This window comes from Anarhichas minor, unplaced genomic scaffold (genome assembly GCF_050575085.1).
Source record: "Anarhichas minor isolate MPS153535 unplaced genomic scaffold, ASM5057508v1 ptg000095l, whole genome shotgun sequence".
Classification (NCBI taxonomy): domain Eukaryota; kingdom Metazoa; phylum Chordata; class Actinopteri; order Perciformes; family Anarhichadidae; genus Anarhichas; species Anarhichas minor.
In genome coordinates, this window is record NW_027466541.1 from 685,001 (window position 1) to 706,905 (window position 21,905).

The 21,905-nt window shown below is 43.9% G+C and overlaps 1 protein-coding gene, 1 long non-coding RNA gene and 1 pseudogene across 2 annotated transcripts; 2 read left to right on the forward strand and 1 right to left on the reverse strand.

Moving 5' to 3' along the window:
* Positions 1-11,240, forward strand: part of LOC142939252 (zinc finger MIZ domain-containing protein 2-like) — a 42,838-nt pseudogene extending 31,598 nt beyond the window's left edge.
* On the reverse strand, positions 7,636-11,797 carry LOC142939256 (uncharacterized). Its single transcript, XR_012949942.1, has 3 exons — positions 9,845-11,797; positions 8,538-8,748; positions 7,636-8,008 (listed from the first exon to the last, which is right to left on the reverse strand). It is a non-coding gene; the product is annotated as an uncharacterized LOC142939256 (long non-coding RNA).
* A 2,024-nt stretch (positions 11,798-13,821) lies between these two features.
* ppiaa (peptidylprolyl isomerase Aa (cyclophilin A)) lies at positions 13,822-18,508 on the forward strand. The gene is made up of 4 exons (XM_076082506.1): positions 13,822-13,981; positions 15,287-15,406; positions 17,859-18,031; positions 18,115-18,508. The coding sequence occupies exons 1-4, from the start codon at positions 13,913-13,915 to the stop codon at positions 18,245-18,247; spliced, it is 495 nt and encodes a 164-aa protein (XP_075938621.1). The 5' UTR covers positions 13,822-13,912; the 3' UTR covers positions 18,248-18,508.
* Positions 18,509-21,905: the final 3,397 nt, after the last annotated feature.

Sequence of the window (21,905 nt, forward strand, 5' to 3'; positions counted from 1 at the left end):
CTCTACCTGTCTGTCTGTCTGTCTGACTCTCTACCTTTCTGTCTGTCTGACTCTCTACCTTTCTGTCTGTCTGACTCTCTACCTTTCTGTCTGTCTGACTCTCTACCTTTCTGTCTGTCTCTCTACCTTTCTGTCTGTCTGACTCTCTACCTTTCTGTCTGTCTCTCTACCTGTCTGTCTGTCTGTCTCTCTACCTTTCTGTCTGTCTCTCTACCTGTCTGTCTCTCTACCTTTCTGTCTGTCTCTCTACCTTTCTGTCTGTCTCTCTACCTTTCTGTCTGTCTCTCTCCCTTTCTGTCTGACTCTCTACCTGTCTGTCTGTCTGACTCTCTACCTGTCTGTCTGTCTGTCTGACTGTCTACCTTTCTGTCTGTCTGTCTCTCTACCTTTCTGTCTGTCTGACTCTCTACCTTTCTGTCTGTCTGACTCTCTACCTTTCTGTCTGTCTGACTCTCTACCTTTCTGTCTGTCTGTCTCTCTACCTTTCTCTCTGTCTCTCTACCTTTCTCTCTGTCTCTCTACCTTTCTCTCTGTCTGTCTGTCTGTCTCTCTACCTGTCTGTCTGTCTGTCTACCTTTCTGTCTGTCTCTCTACCTTTCTGTCTGTCTGTCTCTCTACCTTTCTCTCTGTCTCTCTACCTGTCTGTCTGTCTGTCTGTCTCTCTACCTTTCTGTCTGTCTCTCTACCTTTCTGTCTGTCTCTCTACCTTTCTGTCTGTCTGTCTCTCTACCTTTCTGTCTGTCTGACTCTCTACCTTTCTGTCTGTCTGACTCTCTACCTTTCTCTCTGTCTCTCTACCTTTCTCTCTGTCTGTCTGTCTGTCTCTCTACCTGTCTGTCTGTCTGTCTACCTTTCTGTCTGTCTCTCTACCTTTCTGTCTGTCTGTCTCTCTACCTTTCTCTCTGTCTCTCTACCTGTCTGTCTGTCTGTCTCTCTACCTTTCTGTCTGTCTCTCTACCTTTCTGTCTGTCTGTCTCTCTACCTTTCTGTCTGTCTGTCTCTCTACCTTTCTGTCTGTCTGACTCTCTACCTTTCTGTCTGTCTGACTCTCTACCTGTCTGTCTGTCTGTCTGACTCTCTACCTGTCTGTCTGTCTGTCTGACTCTCTACCTTTCTGTCTGTCTGACTCTCTACCTGCCTGTCTGTCTGTCTGACTCTCTACCTTTCTGTCTGTCTGTCTGTCTCTCTACCTTTCTGTCTGTCTGACTCTCTACCTTTCTGTCTGTCTGTCTCTCTACCTGTCTGTCTGTCTCTCTACCTTTCTGTCTGTCTGTCTCTCTACCTTTCTGTCTGTCTGTCTCTCTACCTTTCTGTCTGTCTGACTCTCTACCTTTCTGTCTGTCTGACTCTCTACCTGTCTCTGTCTGTCTCTCTACCTTTCTGTCTGTCTGTCTCTCTACCTTTCTGTCTGTCTCTCTACCTTTCTGTCTGTCTGACTCTCTACCTTTCTGTCTGTCTGACTCTCTACCTGTCTGTCTGTCTGTCTCTCTACCTTTCTGTCTGTCTCTCTACTTTTCTGTCTGTCTCTCTACCTTTCTGTCTGTCTGTCTGACTCTACCTTTCTGTCTGTCTGTCTGACTCTACCTTTCTGTCTGTCTGACTCTCTACCTTTCTGTCTGTCTGACTCTCTACCTTTCTGTCTGTCTGTCTCTCTACCTTTCTGTCTGTCTGTCTCTCTACCTTTCTGTCTGTCTGACTCTCTACCTTTCTGTCTGTCTGACTCTCTACCTGCCTGTCTGTCTGTCTCTCTATCTGCCTGTCTGTCTGTCTCTCTATCTGTCTGTCTATCTGTCTCTCTACCTGTCTGTCTGTCTGTCTCTCTACCTTTCTGTCTGTCTCTCTACCTTTCTGTCTGTCTGTCTCTCTACCTTTCTGTCTGTCTGTCTCTCTACCTTTCTGTCTGTCTGTCTCTCTACCTTTCTGTCTGTCTGACTCTCTACCTGTCTGTCTGACTCTCTACCTGTCTGTCTGTCTCTCTACCTTTCTCTCTGTCTGTATGTCTGACTCTCTACCTGTCTGTCTGTCTCTCTACCTGTCTGTCTGTCTCTCTACCTTTCTGTCTGTCTGACTCTCTACCTTTCTGTCTGTCTGACTCTCTACCTTTCTCTCTGTCTCTACCTTTCTCTCTGTCTGTCTGTCTGTCTCTCTACCTGTCTGTCTGTCTCTCTACCTGTCTGTCTGTCTGTCTACCTTTCTGTCTGTCTCTCTACCTTTCTGTCTGTCTGTCTCTCTACCTTTTTCTCTGTCTCTCTACCTGTCTGTCTGTCTGTCTGTCTCTCTACCTGTCTGTCTGTCTGTCTCTCTACCTTTCTGTCTGTCTGTCTCTCTACCTTTCTGTCTGTCTGTCTCTCTACCTTTCTGTCTGTCTGTCTCTCTACCTTTCTGTCTGTCTGACTCTCTACCTTTCTGTCTGTCTGACTCTCTACCTGTCTGTCTGTCTGTCTGACTCTCTACCTGTCTGTCTGTCTGTCTGACTCTCTACCTTTCTGTCTGTCTGACTCTCTACCTGCCTGTCTGTCTGTCTGACTCTCTACCTTTCTGTCTGTCTGTCTGTCTCTCTACCTTTCTGTCTGTCTGTCTCTCTACCTTTCTGTCTGTCTGACTCTCTACCTTTCTGTCTGTCTGTCTCTCTACCTGCCTGTCTGTCTGTCTGTCTCTCTACCTGCCTGTCTGTCTGTCTGTCTCTCTACCTTTCTGTCTGTCTGACTCTCTACCTTTCTGTCTGTCTGACTCTCTACCTTTCTGTCTGTCTGACTCTCTACCTGTCTCTGTCTGTCTCTCTACCTTTCTGTCTGTCTGTCTCTCTACCTTTCTGTCTGTCTCTCTACCTTTCTGTCTGTCTGTCTCTCTACCTTTCTGTCTGTCTCTCTACCTTTCTGTCTGTCTGACTCTCTACCTTTCTGTCTGTCTGACTCTCTACCTGTCTGTCTGTCTCTCTACCTTTCTGTCTGTCTCTCTACCTTTCTGTCTGTCTCTCTACCTTTCTGTCTGTCTCTCTACCTTTCTGTCTGTCTGTCTGACTCTACCTTTCTGTCTGTCTGTCTGACTCTACCTTTCTGTCTGTCTGACTCTCTACCTTTCTGTCTGTCTGACTCTCTACCTTTCTGTCTGTCTGACTCTCTACCTTTCTGTCTGTCTGTCTCTCTACCTTTCTGTCTGTCTGTCTCTCTACCTTTCTGTCTGTCTGACTCTCTACCTTTCTGTCTGTCTGACTCTCTACCTGCCTGTCTGTCTGTCTCTCTATCTGTCTGTCTATCTGTCTCTCTACCTGTCTGTCTGTCTGTCTCTCTACCTGTCTGTCTGTCTGTCTCTCTACCTTTCTGTCTGTCTCTCTACCTTTCTGTCTGTCTGTCTCTCTACCTTTCTGTCTGTCTGTCTCTCTACCTTTCTGTCTGTCTGTCTCTCTACCTTTCTGTCTGACTCTCTACCTGTCTGTCTGTCTCTCTACCTTTCTCTCTGTCTGTCTGTCTCTCTACCTGTCTGTCTGACTCTCTACCTGTCTGTCTGTCTCTCTACCTGTCTGTCTGTCTCTCTACCTTTCTGTCTGTCTGACTCTCTACCTGTCTGTCTGTCTCTCTACCTTTCTCTCTACCTTTCTGTCTGTCTCTCTACCTTTCTGTCTGTCTGACTCTCTACCTGTCTGTCTGTCTCTCTACCTTTCTCTCTACCTTTCTGTCTGTCTCTCAACCTTTCTGTCTGTCTCTCTACCTGTCTGTCTGTCTCTCTACCTGTCTGTCTGTCTCTCTACCTGTCTGTCTGTCTCTCTACCTGTCTGTCTGTCTCTCTACCTGTCTGTCTGTCTCTCTACATGTCTGTCTGTCTCTCTACCTGTCTGTCTGACTCTCTACCTTTCTGTCTGTCTGACTCTCTACCTTTCTGTCTGTCTGACTCTCGACCTTTCTCTCTGTCTCTCTACCTTTCTGTCTGTCTGTCTCTCTACCTGTCTGTCTGTCTGTCTCTCTACCTGTCTGTCTGTCTGTCTCTCTACCTTTCTGTCTGTCTGACTCTCTACCTTTCTGTCTGTCTGACTCTCTACCTGTCTGTCTGTCTGTCTCTCTACCTTTCTGTCTGTCTGTCTCTCTACCTGTCTGTCTGTCTGTCTCTCTACCTGTCTGTCTGTCTGTCTCTCTACCTGTCTGTCTGTCTGTCTCTCTACCTTTCTGTCTGTCTCTCTACCTTTCTGTCTGTCTGTCTGACTCTCTACCTGTCTGTCTGTCTGTCTCTCTACCTTTCTGTCTGTCTGACTCTCTACCTGTCTGTCTGTCTGTCTCTCTACCTTTCTGTCTGTCTCTCTACCTGTCTGTCTGTCTGTCTCTCTACCTTTCTGTCTGTCTCTCTACCTTTCTGTCTGTCTCTCTACCTTTCTGTCTGTCTGTCTCTCTACCTGTCTGTCTGTCTCTCTACCTTTCTGTCTGTCTCTCTACCTGTCTGTCTCTCTACCTTTCTGTCTGTCTGTCTGTCTCTCTACCTTTCTGTCTGTCTCTCTACCTTTCTGTCTGTCTGTCTGACTCTCTACCTGTCTGTCTGTCTCTCTACCTTTCTCTCTGTCTGTCTCTCTACCTTTCTCTCTGTCTCTCTACCTTTCTCTCTGTCTCTCTACCTTTCTCTCTGTCTGTCTCTCTACCTGTCTGTCTGTCTGTCTACCTTTCTGTCTGTCTCTCTACCTTTCTGTCTGTCTTTCTCTCTGTCTCTCTACCTGTCTGTCTGTCTGTCTCTCTACCTTTCTGTCTGTCTCTCTACCTTTCTGTCTGTCTGTCTGTCTCTCTACCTTTCTGTCTGTCTGTCTCTCTACCTTTCTGTCTGTCTGACTCTCTACCTTTCTGTCTGTCTGACTCTCTACCTGCCTGTCTGTCTGTCTGACTCTCTACCTTTCTGTCTGTCTGTCTGACTCTCTACCGTTCTGTCTGTCTGACTCTCTACCTGCCTGTCTGTCTGTCTGACTCTCTACCTTTCTGTCTGTCTGACTCTCTACCTTTCTGTCTGTCTGACTCTCTACCTTTCTGTCTGTCTGACTCTCTACCTTTCTGTCTGTCTGACTCTCTACCTGTCTGTCTGACTCTCTACCTTTCTGTCTGTCTGTCTCTCTACCTTTCTGTCTGTCTGTCTCTCTACCTGTCTGTCTGTCTGTCTCTCTACCTGTCTGTCTGTCTGTCTGTCTCTCTACCTTTCTGTCTGTCTGTCTCTCTATCTTTCTGTCTGTCTCTCTACCTTTCTGTCTGACTCTCTACCTGTCTGTCTGTCTCTCTACCTTTCTCTCTACCTTTCTGTCTGTCTCTCTACCTTTCTGTCTGTCTGACTCTCTACCTGTCTGTCTGTCTCTCTACCTTTCTCTCTACCTTTCTGTCTGTCTCTCAACCTTTCTGTCTGTCTCTCTACCTGTCTGTCTGTCTCTCTACCTGTCTGTCTGTCTCTCTACCTGTCTGTCTGTCTCTCTACCTGTCTGTCTGTCTCTCTACCTGTCTGTCTGTCTCTCTACATGTCTGTCTGTCTCTCTACCTGTCTGTCTGACTCTCTACCTTTCTGTCTGTCTGACTCTCTACCTTTCTGTCTGTCTGACTCTCGACCTTTCTCTCTGTCTCTCTACCTTTCTGTCTGTCTGTCTCTCTACCTGTCTGTCTGTCTGTCTCTCTACCTGTCTGTCTGTCTGTCTCTCTACCTTTCTGTCTGTCTGACTCTCTACCTTTCTGTCTGTCTGACTCTCTACCTGTCTGTCTGTCTGTCTCTCTACCTTTCTGTCTGTCTGTCTCTCTACCTGTCTGTCTGTCTGTCTCTCTACCTGTCTGTCTGTCTGTCTCTCTACCTTTCTGTCTGTCTCTCTACCTTTCTGTCTGTCTGTCTGACTCTCTACCTGTCTGTCTGTCTGTCTCTCTACCTTTCTGTCTGTCTGTCTGACTCTCTACCTGTCTGTCTGTCTGTCTCTCTACCTTTCTGTCTGTCTCTCTACCTGTCTGTCTGTCTGTCTCTCTACCTTTCTGTCTGTCTCTCTACCTTTCTGTCTGTCTCTCTACCTTTCTGTCTGTCTGTCTCTCTACCTGTCTGTCTGTCTCTCTACCTTTCTGTCTGTCTCTCTACCTGTCTGTCTCTCTACCTTTCTGTCTGTCTGTCTGTCTCTCTACCTTTCTGTCTGTCTCTCTACCTTTCTGTCTGTCTGTCTGACTCTCTACCTGTCTGTCTGTCTCTCTACCTTTCTCTCTGTCTGTCTCTCTACCTTTCTCTCTGTCTCTCTACCTTTCTCTCTGTCTCTCTACCTTTCTCTCTGTCTGTCTCTCTACCTGTCTGTCTGTCTGTCTACCTTTCTGTCTGTCTTTCTCTCTGTCTCTCTACCTGTCTGTCTGTCTGTCTCTCTACCTTTCTGTCTGTCTCTCTACCTTTCTGTCTGTCTGTCTGTCTCTCTACCTTTCTGTCTGTCTGTCTCTCTACCTTTCTGTCTGTCTGACTCTCTACCTTTCTGTCTGTCTGACTCTCTACCTGCCTGTCTGTCTGTCTGACTCTCTACCTTTCTGTCTGTCTGTCTGACTCTCTACCGTTCTGTCTGTCTGACTCTCTACCTGCCTGTCTGTCTGTCTGACTCTCTACCTTTCTGTCTGTCTGACTCTCTACCTTTCTGTCTGTCTGACTCTCTACCTTTCTGTCTGTCTGACTCTCTACCTTTCTGTCTGTCTGACTCTCTACCTTTCTGTCTGTCTGTCTCTCTACCTTTCTGTCTGTCTGTCTCTCTACCTTTCTGTCTGTCTGTCTCTCTACCTGTCTGTCTGTCTGTCTGTCTCTCTACCTGTCTGTCTGTCTGTCTGTCTCTCTACCTTTCTGTCTGTCTGTCTCTCTATCTTTCTGTCTGTCTCTCTACCTTTCTGTCTGTCTCTCTACCTTTCTGTCTGTCTCTCTACCTGCCTGTCTGTCTGTCTGTCTCTCTACCTGCCTGTCTGTCTGTCTGTCTCTCTACCTTTCTGTCTGTCTGTCTCTCTACCTTTCTGTCTGTCTGACTCTCTACCTTTCTGTCTGTCTGACTCTCTACCTTTCTGTCTGTCTGACTCTCTACCTGCCTGTCTGTCTGTCTGTCTCTCTACCTGCCTGTCTGTCTGTCTCTCTACCTTTCTGTCTGTCTGTCTGTCTCTCTACCTGCCTGTCTGTCTGTCTGTCTGTCTGTCTCTCTACCTGCCTGTCTGTCTGTCTGTCTCTCTACCTTTCTGCCTGTCTGTCTGTCTGTCTCTCTACCTTTCTGTCTGTCTCTCTACCTTTCTGTCTGTCTGTCTGTCTCTCTACCTGTCTGTCTGTCTGACTCTCTACCTGTCTGTCTGTCTGACTCTCTACCTTTCTGTCTCTCTCTACCTTTCTGTCTGTCTGTCTCTCTACCTGTCTGTCTGTCTGACTCTCTACCTTTCTGTCTGTCTGCAGTGTTTTGATCTGGAGTCGTACCTGCAGCTGAACTGTGAGAGAGGAACATGGAGATGTCCTGTGTGCAAGTACGTCTCTCTTATTATTTTTAAGTTATAAAAACACATTTATTAGGTCTTTTATAACCTGTGTGTGTGTGTGCGCGCGCAGTAAAACCGCTCTGTTAGAAGGTCTGGAGGTGGATCAATACATGCTGGGAATCCTCATCTACGTTCAGAAGTAAGAAACTCCATTTATTCAGACTTTACTTTGATAGTCAGTATTTTATTTTGAAGGGCCATTTCCTGTACTGACCCCCCTCCCCCACAGCTCTGAGTACGAGGAGATCACCATCGACCCCGTCTGTAGCTGGAAGCCGGTCCCGGTGAAGCCGGACCTCCACATAAAGGAGGACCCCGACGGTCCGGTTCTGAAGCGCTGCAGGACGCTCAGCCCGAGTCACATGGTGCTGCCCAGCGTCATGGAGATGATCGCATCGCTAGGCCCCGCCCCCTCCTCGGCCGCCTCCTCCCCGATGCCCTACCCCCCCCTACCTGCAGGGGGCGGCGGCGCGGTGGACTACCCAGGACCAGGTACCCAGATCCTCCTGGTCCACTTAGAGTCTCAGGATGTCCTGCTAAAAAGAGAGATCAATAACTAATTATTCTGTGTGTGTGTCTCTCTCTCTCTCTCTCTCTCTCTCTCTCTCTCTCTCTCTCTCTCTCTCTCTCTCTCTCTCTGTCTCTGTCTCTGTCTCTGTCTCTCTGTCTGTGTGTCCTCAGCTCCGTCCTATCCCAGTCAACACTCTTTCTCAGATTTCACTGGTCCTGGGACTCCGGGGGTCGGGGGGGATTTCTCCTCCCCCGGCCCCCCCCCCTCTCTCCTACCAGTCTGAGCTCTCCAGTGCCCTCCTCACCCCTGACAAACCCCCCCCACACCCACTAGCTGGACAGGTATGTTAACACCTTAATCTTCATCATCTTTATCATCATATTAGTGATTATTAATGTTCACTCAGTTCACCTCCTCTCTCCTTTCCTTCCTCTCCTCTGTCCTTCTTCTCTTCCTCTCTTCTTTCTTGTTTCCTTCTCTTTTACACCCTGCCCTCAATCCTTTCCTCCTCTCCTTTTCTCTTTCCTTCTTTCCTTCCTCTCCTGTTTCCTTGCCTCCTCTCCCCCTCCACAGATGTCTCTCTCGGGCCGTCTGGACTCCACTTCCCATGGTGCTCCTCTCTCCCAGCAGCAGTCGCAGGGTCTCCACGGCAACCTCCAGATGGGGGGGGGCAACATGATGATGCAGCGTAGCAACCAGAACCCCCGTCTCCACGGCGACGGCTCCTTCGGTCTCGGGGGGGCAACGGATAATACTGAACCGTCTCTAGACGTGAGATTATATTTAATATTATCGTATAAATATACATTTATATACAGAGATGAACTCATGAATACATCAATAATCATAGTGGATATTATATACTTAAGATGTAGATTTGTACAGCATATTTATGAGTTGTATTTATAGAGTATATGTATTTAAATATATGACGTAATGTATTTAAATATATTACATCATATATTTAAATATATTACATCTTGTATTTAAATATATTGCATCATGTATTTAAATACATTGCATCATGTATTTAAATACATTGCATCTTGTATTTAAATATATTGCATCTTGTATTTAAATATATTGCATCTTGTATTTAAATATATTGCATCATGTATTTAAATACATTGCATCTTGTATTTAAATATATTGCATCTTGTATTTAAATACATTGCATCTTGTATTTAAATACATTGCATCTTGTATTTAAATACATTGCATCTTGTATTTAAATATATTGCATCTTGTATTTAAATATATTGCATCATGTATTTAAATACATTGCATCTTGTATTTAAATATATTGCATCTTGTATTTAAATACATTGCATCTTGTATTTAAATACATTGCATCTTGTATTTAAATATATTGCATCATGTATTTAAATACATTGCATCTTGTATTTAAATATATTGCATCTTGTATTTAAATATATTGCATCTTGTATTTAAATACATTGCATCTTGTATTTAAATATATTGCATCTTGTATTTAAATACATTGCATCTTGTATTTAAATACATTGCATCTTGTATTTAAATATATTGCATCTTGTATTTAAATATATTGCATCATGTATTTAAATACATTGCATCTTGTATTTAAATATATTGCATCTTGTATTTAAATACATTGCATCTTTTATTTAAATATATTGCATCTTGTATTTAAATATATTGCATCATGTATTTAAATATATTGCATCTTGTATTTAAATACATTGCATCTTGTATTTAAATATATTGCATCTTGTATTTAAATAGCAGCCTGAGATCAGCGGCTGCTTCTGTTTCTTGTAAAATGAGTCGTTAGTTTGTTGAGTCTTCAGGATGAAAACAGGAACACGTGTTTATAACTCACCTGTTTGTTTGTTTGTTTGTTTGTTTGTTTTGTTGGTGAAGTTGCTTCCGGAGTTGACCAACCCAGACGAGTTGCTGTCGTACCTCGGACCCCCGGACCTCCCGAACAACAACAACAACAACGACGACCTGCTGTCGCTGTTTGAGAACAACTGAACACACACACACACACACACACACACACTGTAAGATATGAACTCGTGGACGATGAGAAGAATCAGACTTTTTAAAGAAGAGAACTCTTCAACTTGTGACTATTTTATTGTTTTTTTAATCCTCTGAAATGTTTTCGGATGCTTCGTCCTTCGTTTCCTCCTCGTCTCCTCGTCTCACAGGTTTTATCAGCAGACGAGCCGTCAAACATTCGTTCACATCAGAGCCGGCAGAGGGATGATGGGATTTGTAGTTTCAAACGTGAAGATGAGCTTTAAAGAAAGTTGACACTCAGCCACAGCGTTATTATTATTATTATTTAGGTTTGATTATAAACCCGTTATTAATCTTTCACACGTGTGACATTATGTGGAAACAACAACAACAAACCTTTCCATGGAAACGAGTCGTTCATCAGAGGACGTCTCGGACCCAAACAGTCCAAAAGTCTTCTCTCACGTTTGTCTCTCTGCACAAGGACCAATCAGAGACCAGGTCCTCAGGGACAGGAGGACCAATCAGAGACCAGGTCCTCAGCAGGACTGTCTGTGGTGTTTAGTTCTTCTTCTTGTGTGAATGAGACTAAAGTTCATCGTGAAGCTTCTTCTTCTACAGTCTTTGAGTTCAGAGGAAGTTCTTTGTGTCTCCTTCTTCTTCTGCCTTCATAATAAATGTGATTCTAATTTAAAGAGTCCAAACACAACTTCCTGTCCTGTGATGTCATCACATCTGATAGAAAACCAGGATCCTGATCAACATGATCCGGTCCACTGTTTCCTTGTCTCCTCTCCCTCCTTTCATCCTTTTCTGATCCCTCTCCTTCCTTCCTCTCTTCTCATTTTTCATGCATCCTCTCCTCTCTCCTTTGCTTCCTTCCTCTACTGTTTCCTAGCCTCCTCTCCCTCCTTTCTTCCTCTTCTCTCCTTTCCTTGCTTCCTTCCCTCTTACTTTATTAATAATCGTGTTTCCTATGAATCGAGGTGGCTGAGTGTGATTATCTGTATTTTTATCAGATCAAAGACGTTTTATATTAAAAGATACTCGTGACTAACAGAACTTGGACCTGTGAAGTTGCCTCAAACTGTTGCCCTGAGATCACTCCTCCTCCTCTTCATCACTCTGTTGGCTGTAGAGTGGCTCGTGGTGTCTCGCCCCGCTGGCTTCTGGGTAAATAAATGTGTACACGATCACACTGATTCTGTTATGATGATGATCTTTGTAATGTAATAAACACTCGGAGGACATTTGATGCTTTATAATACTGATCCTCTACACGGTGAGCTGTGACATCATCACATGATGTATTTAAAGATAATCAGATAAATACAATAACAGACTTTAATATGTTCATGTTACAACGAGGTCCTGTGTTTGATGACTGTAGAGCTCACATATTAACGAGTCGCACGTCTCACCTGAACCACCAGGTGAGACTGATCGATGCTGCCCCCCACCCCGCCTTCAGACCTGTTACCACGTCAATAAAGAGAAGAGGAGTGGAAGCTAACGCCCCAGCCGAGTACTTTACTTAGTACATCTTTGAGGTACTTGTACTTTACTTCTTCCAGAGCTTCCAGAATCAACTGTCCAACCGAATATAAAGTATTTCAAATGTACTGTAAAACGCTTCTGATGCGTATTTATATTAGATGAGATACTTTGAGTCAATGTTGTACTTTTGGTCTTTGATGTTATAAATAACACAGTTACAAAAATACACAAATGTGTGTGTAACAATACATCATATACAGGTGCTGGTCATATAATTAGAATATCATCAAAAAGTTGATTTATTTCACTAATTCCATTCAAAAAGTGAAACTTGTCTATTATATTCATTCATTACACACAGACTGATATATTTCAAATGTTTATTTCTTTTAATTTTGATGATTAGAACTGACAACTAAGGAAAATCCCAAATTCAGTATCTCAGAAAATTAGAATATTGTGAAAAGGTTCAATATTGAAGACACCTGGTGCCACACTCTAATCAGCTAATTAACTCAAAACACCTGCAAAGGCCTTTAAATGGTCTCTCAGTCTAGTTCTGTAGGCTACACAATCATGGGGAAGACTGCTGACTTGACAGTTGTCCAAAAGACGACCATTGACACCTTGCACAAGGAGGGCAAGACACAAAAGGTCATTGCAAAAGAGGCTGGCTGTTCACAGAGCTCTGTGTCCAAGCACATTAATAGAGAGGCGAAGGGAAGGAAAAGATGTGGTAGAAAAAAGTGTACAAGCAATAGGGATAACCGCACCCTGGAGAGGATTGTGAAACAAAACCGATTCAAAAATGTGGGGGAGATTCAGAAAGAGTGGACTGCAGCTGGAGTCAGTGCTTCAAGAACCACTACGCACAGACGTATGCAAGACATGGGTTTCAGCTGTCGCATTCCTTGTGTCAAGCCACTCTTGAACAACAGACAGCGTCAGAAGCGTCTCGCCTGGGCTAAAGACAAAAAGGACTGGACTGCTGCTGAGGGGTCCAAAGTTATGTTCTCTGATGAAAGTCAATTTCGCATTTCCTTTGGAAATCAGGGTCCCAGAGTCTGGAGGAAGAGAGGAGAGACACACAATCCACGTTGCTTGAGGTCCAGTGTAAAGTTTCCACAGTCAGTGATGGTTTGGGGTGCCATGTCATCTGCTGGTGTTGGTCCACTGTGTTTTCTGAGGTCCAAGGTCAACGCAGCCGTATACCAGGAAGTTTTAGAGCACTTCATGCTTCCTGCTGCTGACCAACTTTATGGAGATGCAGATTTCATTTTCCAACAGGACTTGGCACCTGCACACAGTGCCAAAGCAACCAGTACCTGGTTTAAGGACCATGGTATCCCTGTTCTTAATTGGCCAGCAAACTCGCCTGACCTTAACCCCATAGAACATCTATGGGGTATTGTGAAGAGGATGATGCGAAATGCCAGACCCAACAATGCAGAAGAGCTGAAGGCCACTATCAGAGCAACCTGGGCTCTCATAACACCTGAGCAGTGCCACAGACTGATCGACTCCATGCCACGCCGCATTGCTGCAGTAATTCAGGCAAAAGGAGCCCCAACTAAGTATTGAGTGCTGTACATGCTCATACTTTTCATGTTCATACTTTTCAGTTGGCCAAGATTTCTACAAATCCTTTCTTTGTATTGGTCTTAAGTAATATTCTAATTTTCTGAGATACTGAATTTGGGATTTTCCTTAGTAGTCAGTTATAATCATCAAAATTAAAAGACATAAACATTTGAAATATATCAGTCTGTGTGTAATGAATGAATATAATAGACAAGTTTCACTTTTTGAATGGAATTAGTGAAATAAATCAACTTTTTGATGATATTCTAATTATATGACCAGCACCTGTATAAACTCTTGTTTTTTTCTGTGTGCGTGTGCGCGCGTGTAATCTAACCGGACGGACCGCGCCTTTACCGCGTGATCGCGCACCTACATTCTCCGCCTGACAGCGGGAACGCGCGTTTACTGCGGGGACTCGACTTTAACCCTTCGCGTGCGCTGCACGCATTGGGCCCCAGAGTTGTCAGTGATGCGTGGCGCGCGCCGCTCTGGTCCTCGCGATATTCAACTTTTTGGCACCGGGACAGGGAAAAGGGGCGGTGTCACAGAGAGAAAACCGTAAAACCATTTAAGCCCCCTCCCGAAGCGGCCCACTCTGCTGAATGAATCAAACACTCCGTCCAAAGGGTCTGTTAAGCCTGTCAAGAGAGGGGCTCCACTGTTCTGGCTGCTGATTGGCTTACACGGGTGCCACTCGCATATTTCCGCGTTGCCAATTGGCTCGCCTTGATTTCAAACCGCCCACCGGCGTTTTATATAAAATTAAACCACACAGTTCCATCTTTCCTCGGCTCCTTGTAGTCAGTCGACCAGTCCACTCTCCCCCATTAAGTCTGCTGAAATGCCCGGTACAAGAGTCTTCTTCGATGTCACCTCCGGCGGGTCGCCCTTAGGCCGCGTCGTGATGGAGGTAAACGTTAAAATGCTACGTGTAGCTAATGTTAGCCTGCGGATAGATTCCGCTAACTCTCACTCTTTTGTTTTTTTACGGTAATAAAGCCACTTCGTGCTGCGGACAGTTGGACTCTGGTTTCCGTTGATAACCGTTGGCCATAGTTTGAGTCGTTGAGAGGCACGCTGCCCGGGCGGTAGTTCAAAGCACCGCTTGGCTAGCATGTTGAGCTAATAATGCTAACGGAACACTGAGCCGTTTCGTTGTTCGTTCTTTTTTTATACAAGCCCGGGAAATCTACGGTAAAATCTTACTTAAGCCGGCGGGGATATTTTAATTTTATTTTTTTTAAGTCTCGATTAATGACGGGTGTGAATTATGTTTGCTTCATTCCACTGTAAAAAAAAAAGAAGCTACTGTAAAGAAGCAGTTAGCATGTTTAACCACAGAAGTTAACTGCGCCGGTTCCGGTTCTGGAAAGTTCCACGGGGAGGGGCGGGCTGTCCGCATGATGAAGAAACCCCGGATGTAGAGAGAAGGCCGGACAACAACCTCGACACACTTTTTATTATTTTATAATCCTTTTGTTCCCACAATGAGGAAGCACACATTTACATGACGGGGCTGTTGGGGATTTACAGTGGTGCCATTGTGACGCAGGCCTTCCTTCCTTCCTTCCTCTCCTGTTTCCTTGCCTCCTCTCCCTCAGTTCTTTCTCCGTCTTGTTTTTATGTACAGGAAACTAAAAGCTGACCGGTGCAGCCATTTTGTTCCCGTAGCAGTATCTGTGGCCCCGTTATGGGCGCTCCCGATGTATGGCGAACCCAACCGGGTCTGTCTAAATCCTGGACCTCACTGGTGTTAAACGAGCCTCCAGCTAAATTATGGAGGACTGGTGTCAGTTACAGCTGAGCAGCTACACACACACACAATCTCTGCTGCAGCACCCCCCCCCCCCCCCCCCCCCCCAGATGATGTCTTCGTCTGCTGCAGTGCTGTATTCCTGTTGCCACCATGACTCAGCACAAACTAACCACCTGATCCGTGTTCCCTACATGAAGTGGTCAGTTTTTTAAAGGTGTAATGTTGGGTCAAGTCTGCAGAGATGCTGGTTGCAGCAGTAGTGCAGGACGAGGTCTTCTGGGACACAGAACAAGGAGCACCTGGTGATCCTGCTCTGGTGGTTTTGGCTCTTTGCCTGGATGACAACAGGCCAGATGATCAGTCGCTGATTCCACAACCTTTAGCCTCAAGGTGTCTTAAACTGTCTTTGTTTCATTCCTCGTCTTCTCTAATCGACTGACACCGTGTGGTTCTCCGCAGCTCCGTGACGACGTGGTTCCAAAGACCGCCGAGAACTTCAGAGCTCTGTGCACCGGTGAGAAGGGCTTCGGCTACAAGGGCTCCAGCTTCCACCGCATCATCCCCCAGTTCATGTGCCAGGTGAGGGGGGGCTGGTGTTATGAGGCAGTTGTGTCATTTGTACACTAAAAACTACAGTGTGTACCTCTGAGAGGGGGGACGGGGTGCGCCTCTGAGAGGGGGGACGGGGTGCGTCTGAGAGGGGGGACGGGGTGCGCCTCTGAGAGGGGGGACGGGGTGCGCCTCTGAGAGGGGGGACGGGGTGCGCCTCTGAGAGGGGGGACGGGGTGCGTCTGAGAGGGGGGACGGGGTGCGCCTCTGAGAGGGGGGACGGGGTGCGCCTCTGAGAGGGGGGACGGGGTGCCTCTGAGAGGGGGGACGGGGTGCGCCTCTGAGAGGGGGGACGGGGTGCGCCTCTGAGAGGGGGGACGGGGTGTCTCTGGTTAAGAGTAAATGAAGATGGCACACGGCTCAGATTGAGAAGTTTCAGGTTTGCCTTAAAGCATGATTATCTCTTTTGAATGATGCAGATGAAAGTTTAAACTCTCAAATCACAGCACATGTGAACCGTCTCTGTGCAGAGTTTGACTTTGGTAAAGTGAAGCAGAACAAAGTCAGAGGTTTTAGTACAGAGGTCAGGCGAGGTCACCAAAATGGTGATTTTGGAACCATCTGTTCCATTGTAATTGTCTACACCAGTGGTCACCAACCTTTTAAGCCCAAGATCCCCGACTTCTGCCTTGGTGACGGGCAAGATCTACCTGTTGAGAGAAAAAGACTGTCCAGACCAGGGGCGTCTCTAGGAGTCAAAGAAAGGGGGGCTTAGCCCCAAGGGGAGAGTGTCAGGTTTGCGTCAATTTTATTTGGGGCCGTTGATATCCATTGTTTCAGACAGTTCATAGATTGGTTCAATCAGAAAGTGTGATTTTGCTCTGTAGTTTTGCTTGCATTCAGTATATGATAACACAAGAGACAGAATTTCAGGGTCATAGTGAAATTTGACAACACAAATATGAACTTTCCTCAAATAAAGAGAGAAATAATTTTCCTGCTTGTAAAGGAAAGACGGATAAACTAGCTTTCATACCCGCGTCACTCCCAAATCCTGATTCTGCACACAATGGATGGAGAATGGACCTGACAGTGTCAACTTTTGAGTTGTTGACTTGTTTTATTATGAGCAGAAGGGAATAAGATTTTGATCAACATTTACATCTATTTGTTGTCCGTATAGTTTTTACATACCAGTGATATTTTATGCTAATTTGGACACTATCACTGAGATAAAGATGAACTAGTTCAGTGTCAAATATACCATTCAATGGAGAAACAAACGAACACATTTCAAGTACATCTTAATTATCGAATGATACATATTGTATGATGGGCTGGAATGGAAGGCACCCGATGCATTCACTATAATCAAAATGTACAGAGAAAACACTATAGGACGAGATCCGGACAGGACTTTCCACTTTGACATGATTTTAATCAGTCTGAAGTTGCTTTCGCGTTGCCTGTGGAGTCTGTCGATTGTGCACACGTCTCTTCAGTTGCATGCCCTTATAAGGAGCTGGCGGGGCGTTTCTGTATGCAAATCCAGGTGCACGAGAACGCGCGTTCAATTTAAGAATCCTCATTCGGGGGAGCACAACTGAGAACACTTCGGCTGGGTAAGAACCTATTTTCAGGCGGAGATCTTTTCTGACGTTGGTCTTCAGAATGTTCGAGAATGAGGCCCAAAGTGTTTCTGAATTTATTTTATTTTGGAGAGCGACAGGGAAAGTCTCCGAGATCGACCCGTCGAACCACTGTCCTCACGGAAACAGATTTATGACAAACGGGACGTCCATAGAACAGATATCTGACAAAAAATACCAGGATTTTATGCTTTGTCTTCACAAAAACAGCTCACGGTGAGGTGCGTTTCTGATAACTGATAAAGTGGTTTGTGGTTCTGGTGCTGATGGCTCATTGATGGCTCGCTTTCTGCTATCTCAGTTTTCCGTGTTAGCTTTTAGCTTTGTGTTGGTAGCTACGACCGGACTGCAGAGTCTGCTCAGCCACGGCGAAATATGACAGATATTGTGGTAATTCTTCTAGTTGTTTGTTAGTTGTGTATAATTGTGTTTGGAGTGTAAAATGGCTCACGGGATCTTGTAGCCCAGACTTTTGTCTTTAATCTGGTGTGTAACACGTGTGTAACATTCATTATATTCATTCCTGAAAAGTGCTTTGTACGACACGCTGTACGCTAAACTTTCTCGATGGATCCCCAAATGGTCCGTCGGGTATATTAATCATAATTGATAAATGACTTCAACATAATGTGCATCATGTTGTCATATTGCTTATTACTGTAATACACGCTAGCATCAGGTTTCTGACAAGATGCTGTTTAATTTGATGGTCGTGATGACATCACACTGGTGGAGCGGCACTAGCCTGCTAGCTCGCTAGGCTAACGCCTATCACTTATCGTGACAGAGGTAGAGTGTGTGTGTGTGTGTGTGTGTGTGTGTGTGACACGCAGGGCGGTGACTTCACCAACCACAATGGAACCGGTGGAAAGTCCATCTACGGCAACAAGTTCGCCGATGAGAACTTCACCCTGAAGCACACCACCCCCGGCACGCTGTCCATGGCCAACGCCGGGCCCAACACCAACGGGTCCCAGTTCTTCATCTGCACGGAGAAGACCACATGGTGAGCGTTCACAGGGTGTTTGTTTACATGTGTTTGACATGACGGTGGTGGTGGTGGTGGTGACGGTGATGTCGTCCCTGCAGGCTGGATGGGAAGCACGTGGTGTTCGGCACCGTGGTGGAGGGCATGGACGTGGTGAGGAAGATGGAAGGCACCGGCAGCCAGAGTGGAAAGACCTCGACTAAGGTGGCGATCGCTGACTGTGGTCAGCTCTGAGCTCCAGCACTTAACTCCTGTAGCCACGCCTCCCCTGTAGGCTCCGCCCCTCTGCCATTCAACATTCCTGAGAGATGGAGAATCAAACGCGCCCACACACACACACACGCTGACCTTTTTTTTTTTTTTTATTCTGTTGAGAACATGTTGCTGCATTTGTGACTTTTCCTTTAAGTTTCTTTCACAAAGTCCCAACAAGTCTTTTGTTAAGTCAAAAAAAAGAATAAGAGAATAAAACAGAAGTTGCCGTGACAACTAAAAGGTGTTTATTATTCCTCACTACATCTGAACTCTGACAGTTGATTGAGACATTTGGACGGTTGTTACGTTACATTAAACACGTATTCATTTAGACACTTGATCAGCTGATGGACTGTTAATGAAACCTCGTTTGCATGGCTCCACCTCTTCCACCTGCTGTTAGTCTGCAGGTTTAAAGTTGCACTTGGGTATATTTGGGCTAATGAATGAGAATGAAGTCATTATGTATTTAATCGTAACGTTGAATCAACAAATAATGAGCTAAACGTGTTTTCATTGAATCTCTAAAGTTCATCAATAAAGAACAAGATGTTAGAATCCGACACGATGAGCTAATGTGATCGTCTCTTCTGCTCTGAACTCTGACTTTAACGTCCAGCAGAGGGCGCTCTGCAGCTGACACCAGCTGACATTAACATGTTCAATAGTTCTGATATGAACTACGTTCATCTCTAACAGACTCAAGACGGTTGTTTTCTGCAGTCAAATAATCAAGTTTGTGTTTTAATTACAATGATTAATCACATTGTTATGGCAAAGTTCAATAATGAATTCAAAAGTAGTGTATTGTGCACTTTTATTTTGAAAATGCTGCTATATGAGCTAAAGGTCAATAACATTTGGTTTAAACACTTTAAACACATCGGGTTCTTGTTAGCAGCAGTATTCCCTTTACACAGCAGCAGTTATAACACAGTTATAATGATTCTGATCATAGATATTCAGCCGGTGTTCACATCTTTATCTTCATGTGAGTAAGAGATGATATTTAAATATACTTCTTGAGAACTGCAAACCTATCTACGTCATGTTTTTATGTTTGTTAGATTCTCAGTAGTGATACTAAATGATGCTTATTATACATATTACAAACAAAACACTTAAATTTAAATAATTTATAAATAAAAAACAAAATAATTTAAGTGAATCGTTTCTTTTTTGCTTTTTTTGGTATTTTGGTTGGACACATATGCAACAACGCTGATTACCGTAGTATGTGTGGTGTTTGTTATAAATGTACGTTGGTGCATAGAGGGTGATAAGAAGCTGTACATGGAGGGCCTTAGGACCCAGGGGAATGTAGGTGAAGGAAACAGGAAGAGACGCCACACAAACAGCTGTTCACCGCCCGCTGCTGGTTCTTGTGTTAAAAATGTCCGCTTAATAATTTTTAAAAATGTGTTAACGCACGATAAAATTGTCAACGTTAATTAATTAATGCGTTAACGCGTTAACTTGCCCAGCACTAGTTTTAATACTTAAAGGCTCATAAGTTCTTTATCACATGAACTTGTTCTTTAGTTAGCTCGCTCTGATTGCATCGTCACTTGTAAGCGAGCTGTCAATCAAACACAGTCTAGCCACGCCCACAAACACCTAAGCGGAGCTCCAATCAGATGAAGTGATTCAGATCAGCTGTTTTAATGAGTGATGGAAGTCTGCTGTAAGAAGTAAGTTTAAACATGAGTCTTTATTTCTTTAAGTACTACAGTAGATGGGTATCAGAGTTAGCTTAGCTTAGCATAAAGACTGGTAACAGAGGGAAACAGCTAGCCTATCCATCTAGTAGCTCCTCTAGCTAACATGTTATACGTGGTTTGTTTACTCTAAATATTCAGTTAAGACAGCCTAGCTTAGCATAAAGACGCTACACACAGAACTAACATCTCGTGTTTCACACCAACGAGCTATTTTAGCTAAAACTGATATGTGAAATAACTAAATACAGTATTTCAGTGTTTAAGTATGAGAATGAGGAGTACTGCATACATCATGTACTGCATACTAACCTCTGAATGGAATACCATTACGATTCTGACGTTTGTGTTCTGAGCCGTCGCTGAATACGTTTACATATATTAATATTTTTACAGTGTGTATTAGTACTTTTACTGGAGTAAAAAAATACTTCCTCCACCATCTTTAGTTTCCACTCTGATCGGATGTTTCTAACCCAAAAACATTTAAATTATTAATGATGATAAAACAACAAAATATATTAAAAATAATAATAATTATTATTATTTATGTATATTTTATTATTATTATTCCGTTATTACTATTATTTGCATCGTGTATTTTATTCTATTTTATATTTATTTTATTTTTTAAATCTTCATCTAGATTTTTTATTTGGATCCTGAAATGTTTTAAAAAGAAATCAAGTCTTTACTAACGTTAAAAATATTAATAATACTATAATAATATTATTCATAATAAAGGGATGTATATATAAAAATAATAATATTATATTATTATTAATAAAGGGCTGTATGAATATTAATAATACTATAATAATATTCATAAAGGGCTGTATATATAATAATAATAATATTATATTATTATTAATAAAGGGCTGTATGAATATTAATAATTCTATAATATTATTAATAAAGAGCTCTCTGCTTGCAAACTTCAACTTCTTCCATTTTTCTGTCTTTAATAAGATTCACACAATAACAGTCACACTCTTTATTTGAATAAACTATGACTTTTATTGACTACAATAATAACAATAACAACAATAATAATAATAATGATGGAGAACATATTTCTAACTTTTTTTTCCTGTGACTCCACGTGGAGATAAACGTTCATCTCATCATGAATATTTATTTATATTAAATGAGTTCATAAAGAGTCGTCAGCAGCTCCTCTCCGCCGTCCTCCTCTTCTTCCCAGAATGCCTTGCGTTCCTCTGACACGCCCCCTGCCCCTTGGTTCTCCCTGACTCCGCCCTCCCCGTAGAGGAGGCGGTGCAGGTCAGCCCGACGTCACAGTCGCAGCGGCCGAGCTTCCGCCTCATTTTCCCGGATCCTCTGAGCAGACAGGCCTCCCCCTCCACCGGGATCCTCTGGCACCGTTTACCGGTCAGGTACCGGACGCAGCACAGACCGGCGGCACAGTCACCGGAGCGCACGCAGCTCGACATCTCTGGAGCTGGAAGAGAAATAATACAGAGATTACTGCAGTAAAAGTACTAATACACAGATTACTGCAGTAAAAGTACTAATACAGAGATTACTGCAGTAAAAGTACTAATACACAGATTACTGCAGTAAAAGTACTACTACAGAGATTACTGCAGTAAAAGTACTAATACACAGATTACTGCAGTAAAAGTACTAATGCAGAGATTACTGCAGTAAAAGTACTAATACAGAGATTACTGCAGTAAAAGTACTAATACACAGATTACTGCAGTAAAAGTACTAATACACAGATTACTGCAGTAAAAGTACTAATACAGAGATTACTGCAGTAAAAGTACTAATACACAGATTACTGCAGTAAAAGTACTAATACACAGATTACTGCAGTAAAAGTACTAATACAGAGATTACTGCAGTAAAAGTACTAATGCAGAGATTACTGCAGTAAAAGTACTAATACAGAG

What these genes read in the sequence shown, in the direction of transcription:
- ppiaa (XM_076082506.1), top strand. Translation starts at nt 13,913, where the DNA reads ATGCCCGGTACAAGAGTCTTCTTCGATGTCACCTCCGGCGGGTCGCCC. An exon ending in TAGGCCGCGTCGTGATGGAG is followed by an intron (nt 13,982 to 15,286) that starts GTAAACGTTAAA and finishes GGTTCTCCGCAG; the next exon opens with CTCCGTGACGACGTGGTTCC. An exon ending in TCCCCCAGTTCATGTGCCAG is followed by an intron (nt 15,407 to 17,858) that starts GTGAGGGGGGGC and finishes TGTGACACGCAG; the next exon opens with GGCGGTGACTTCACCAACCA.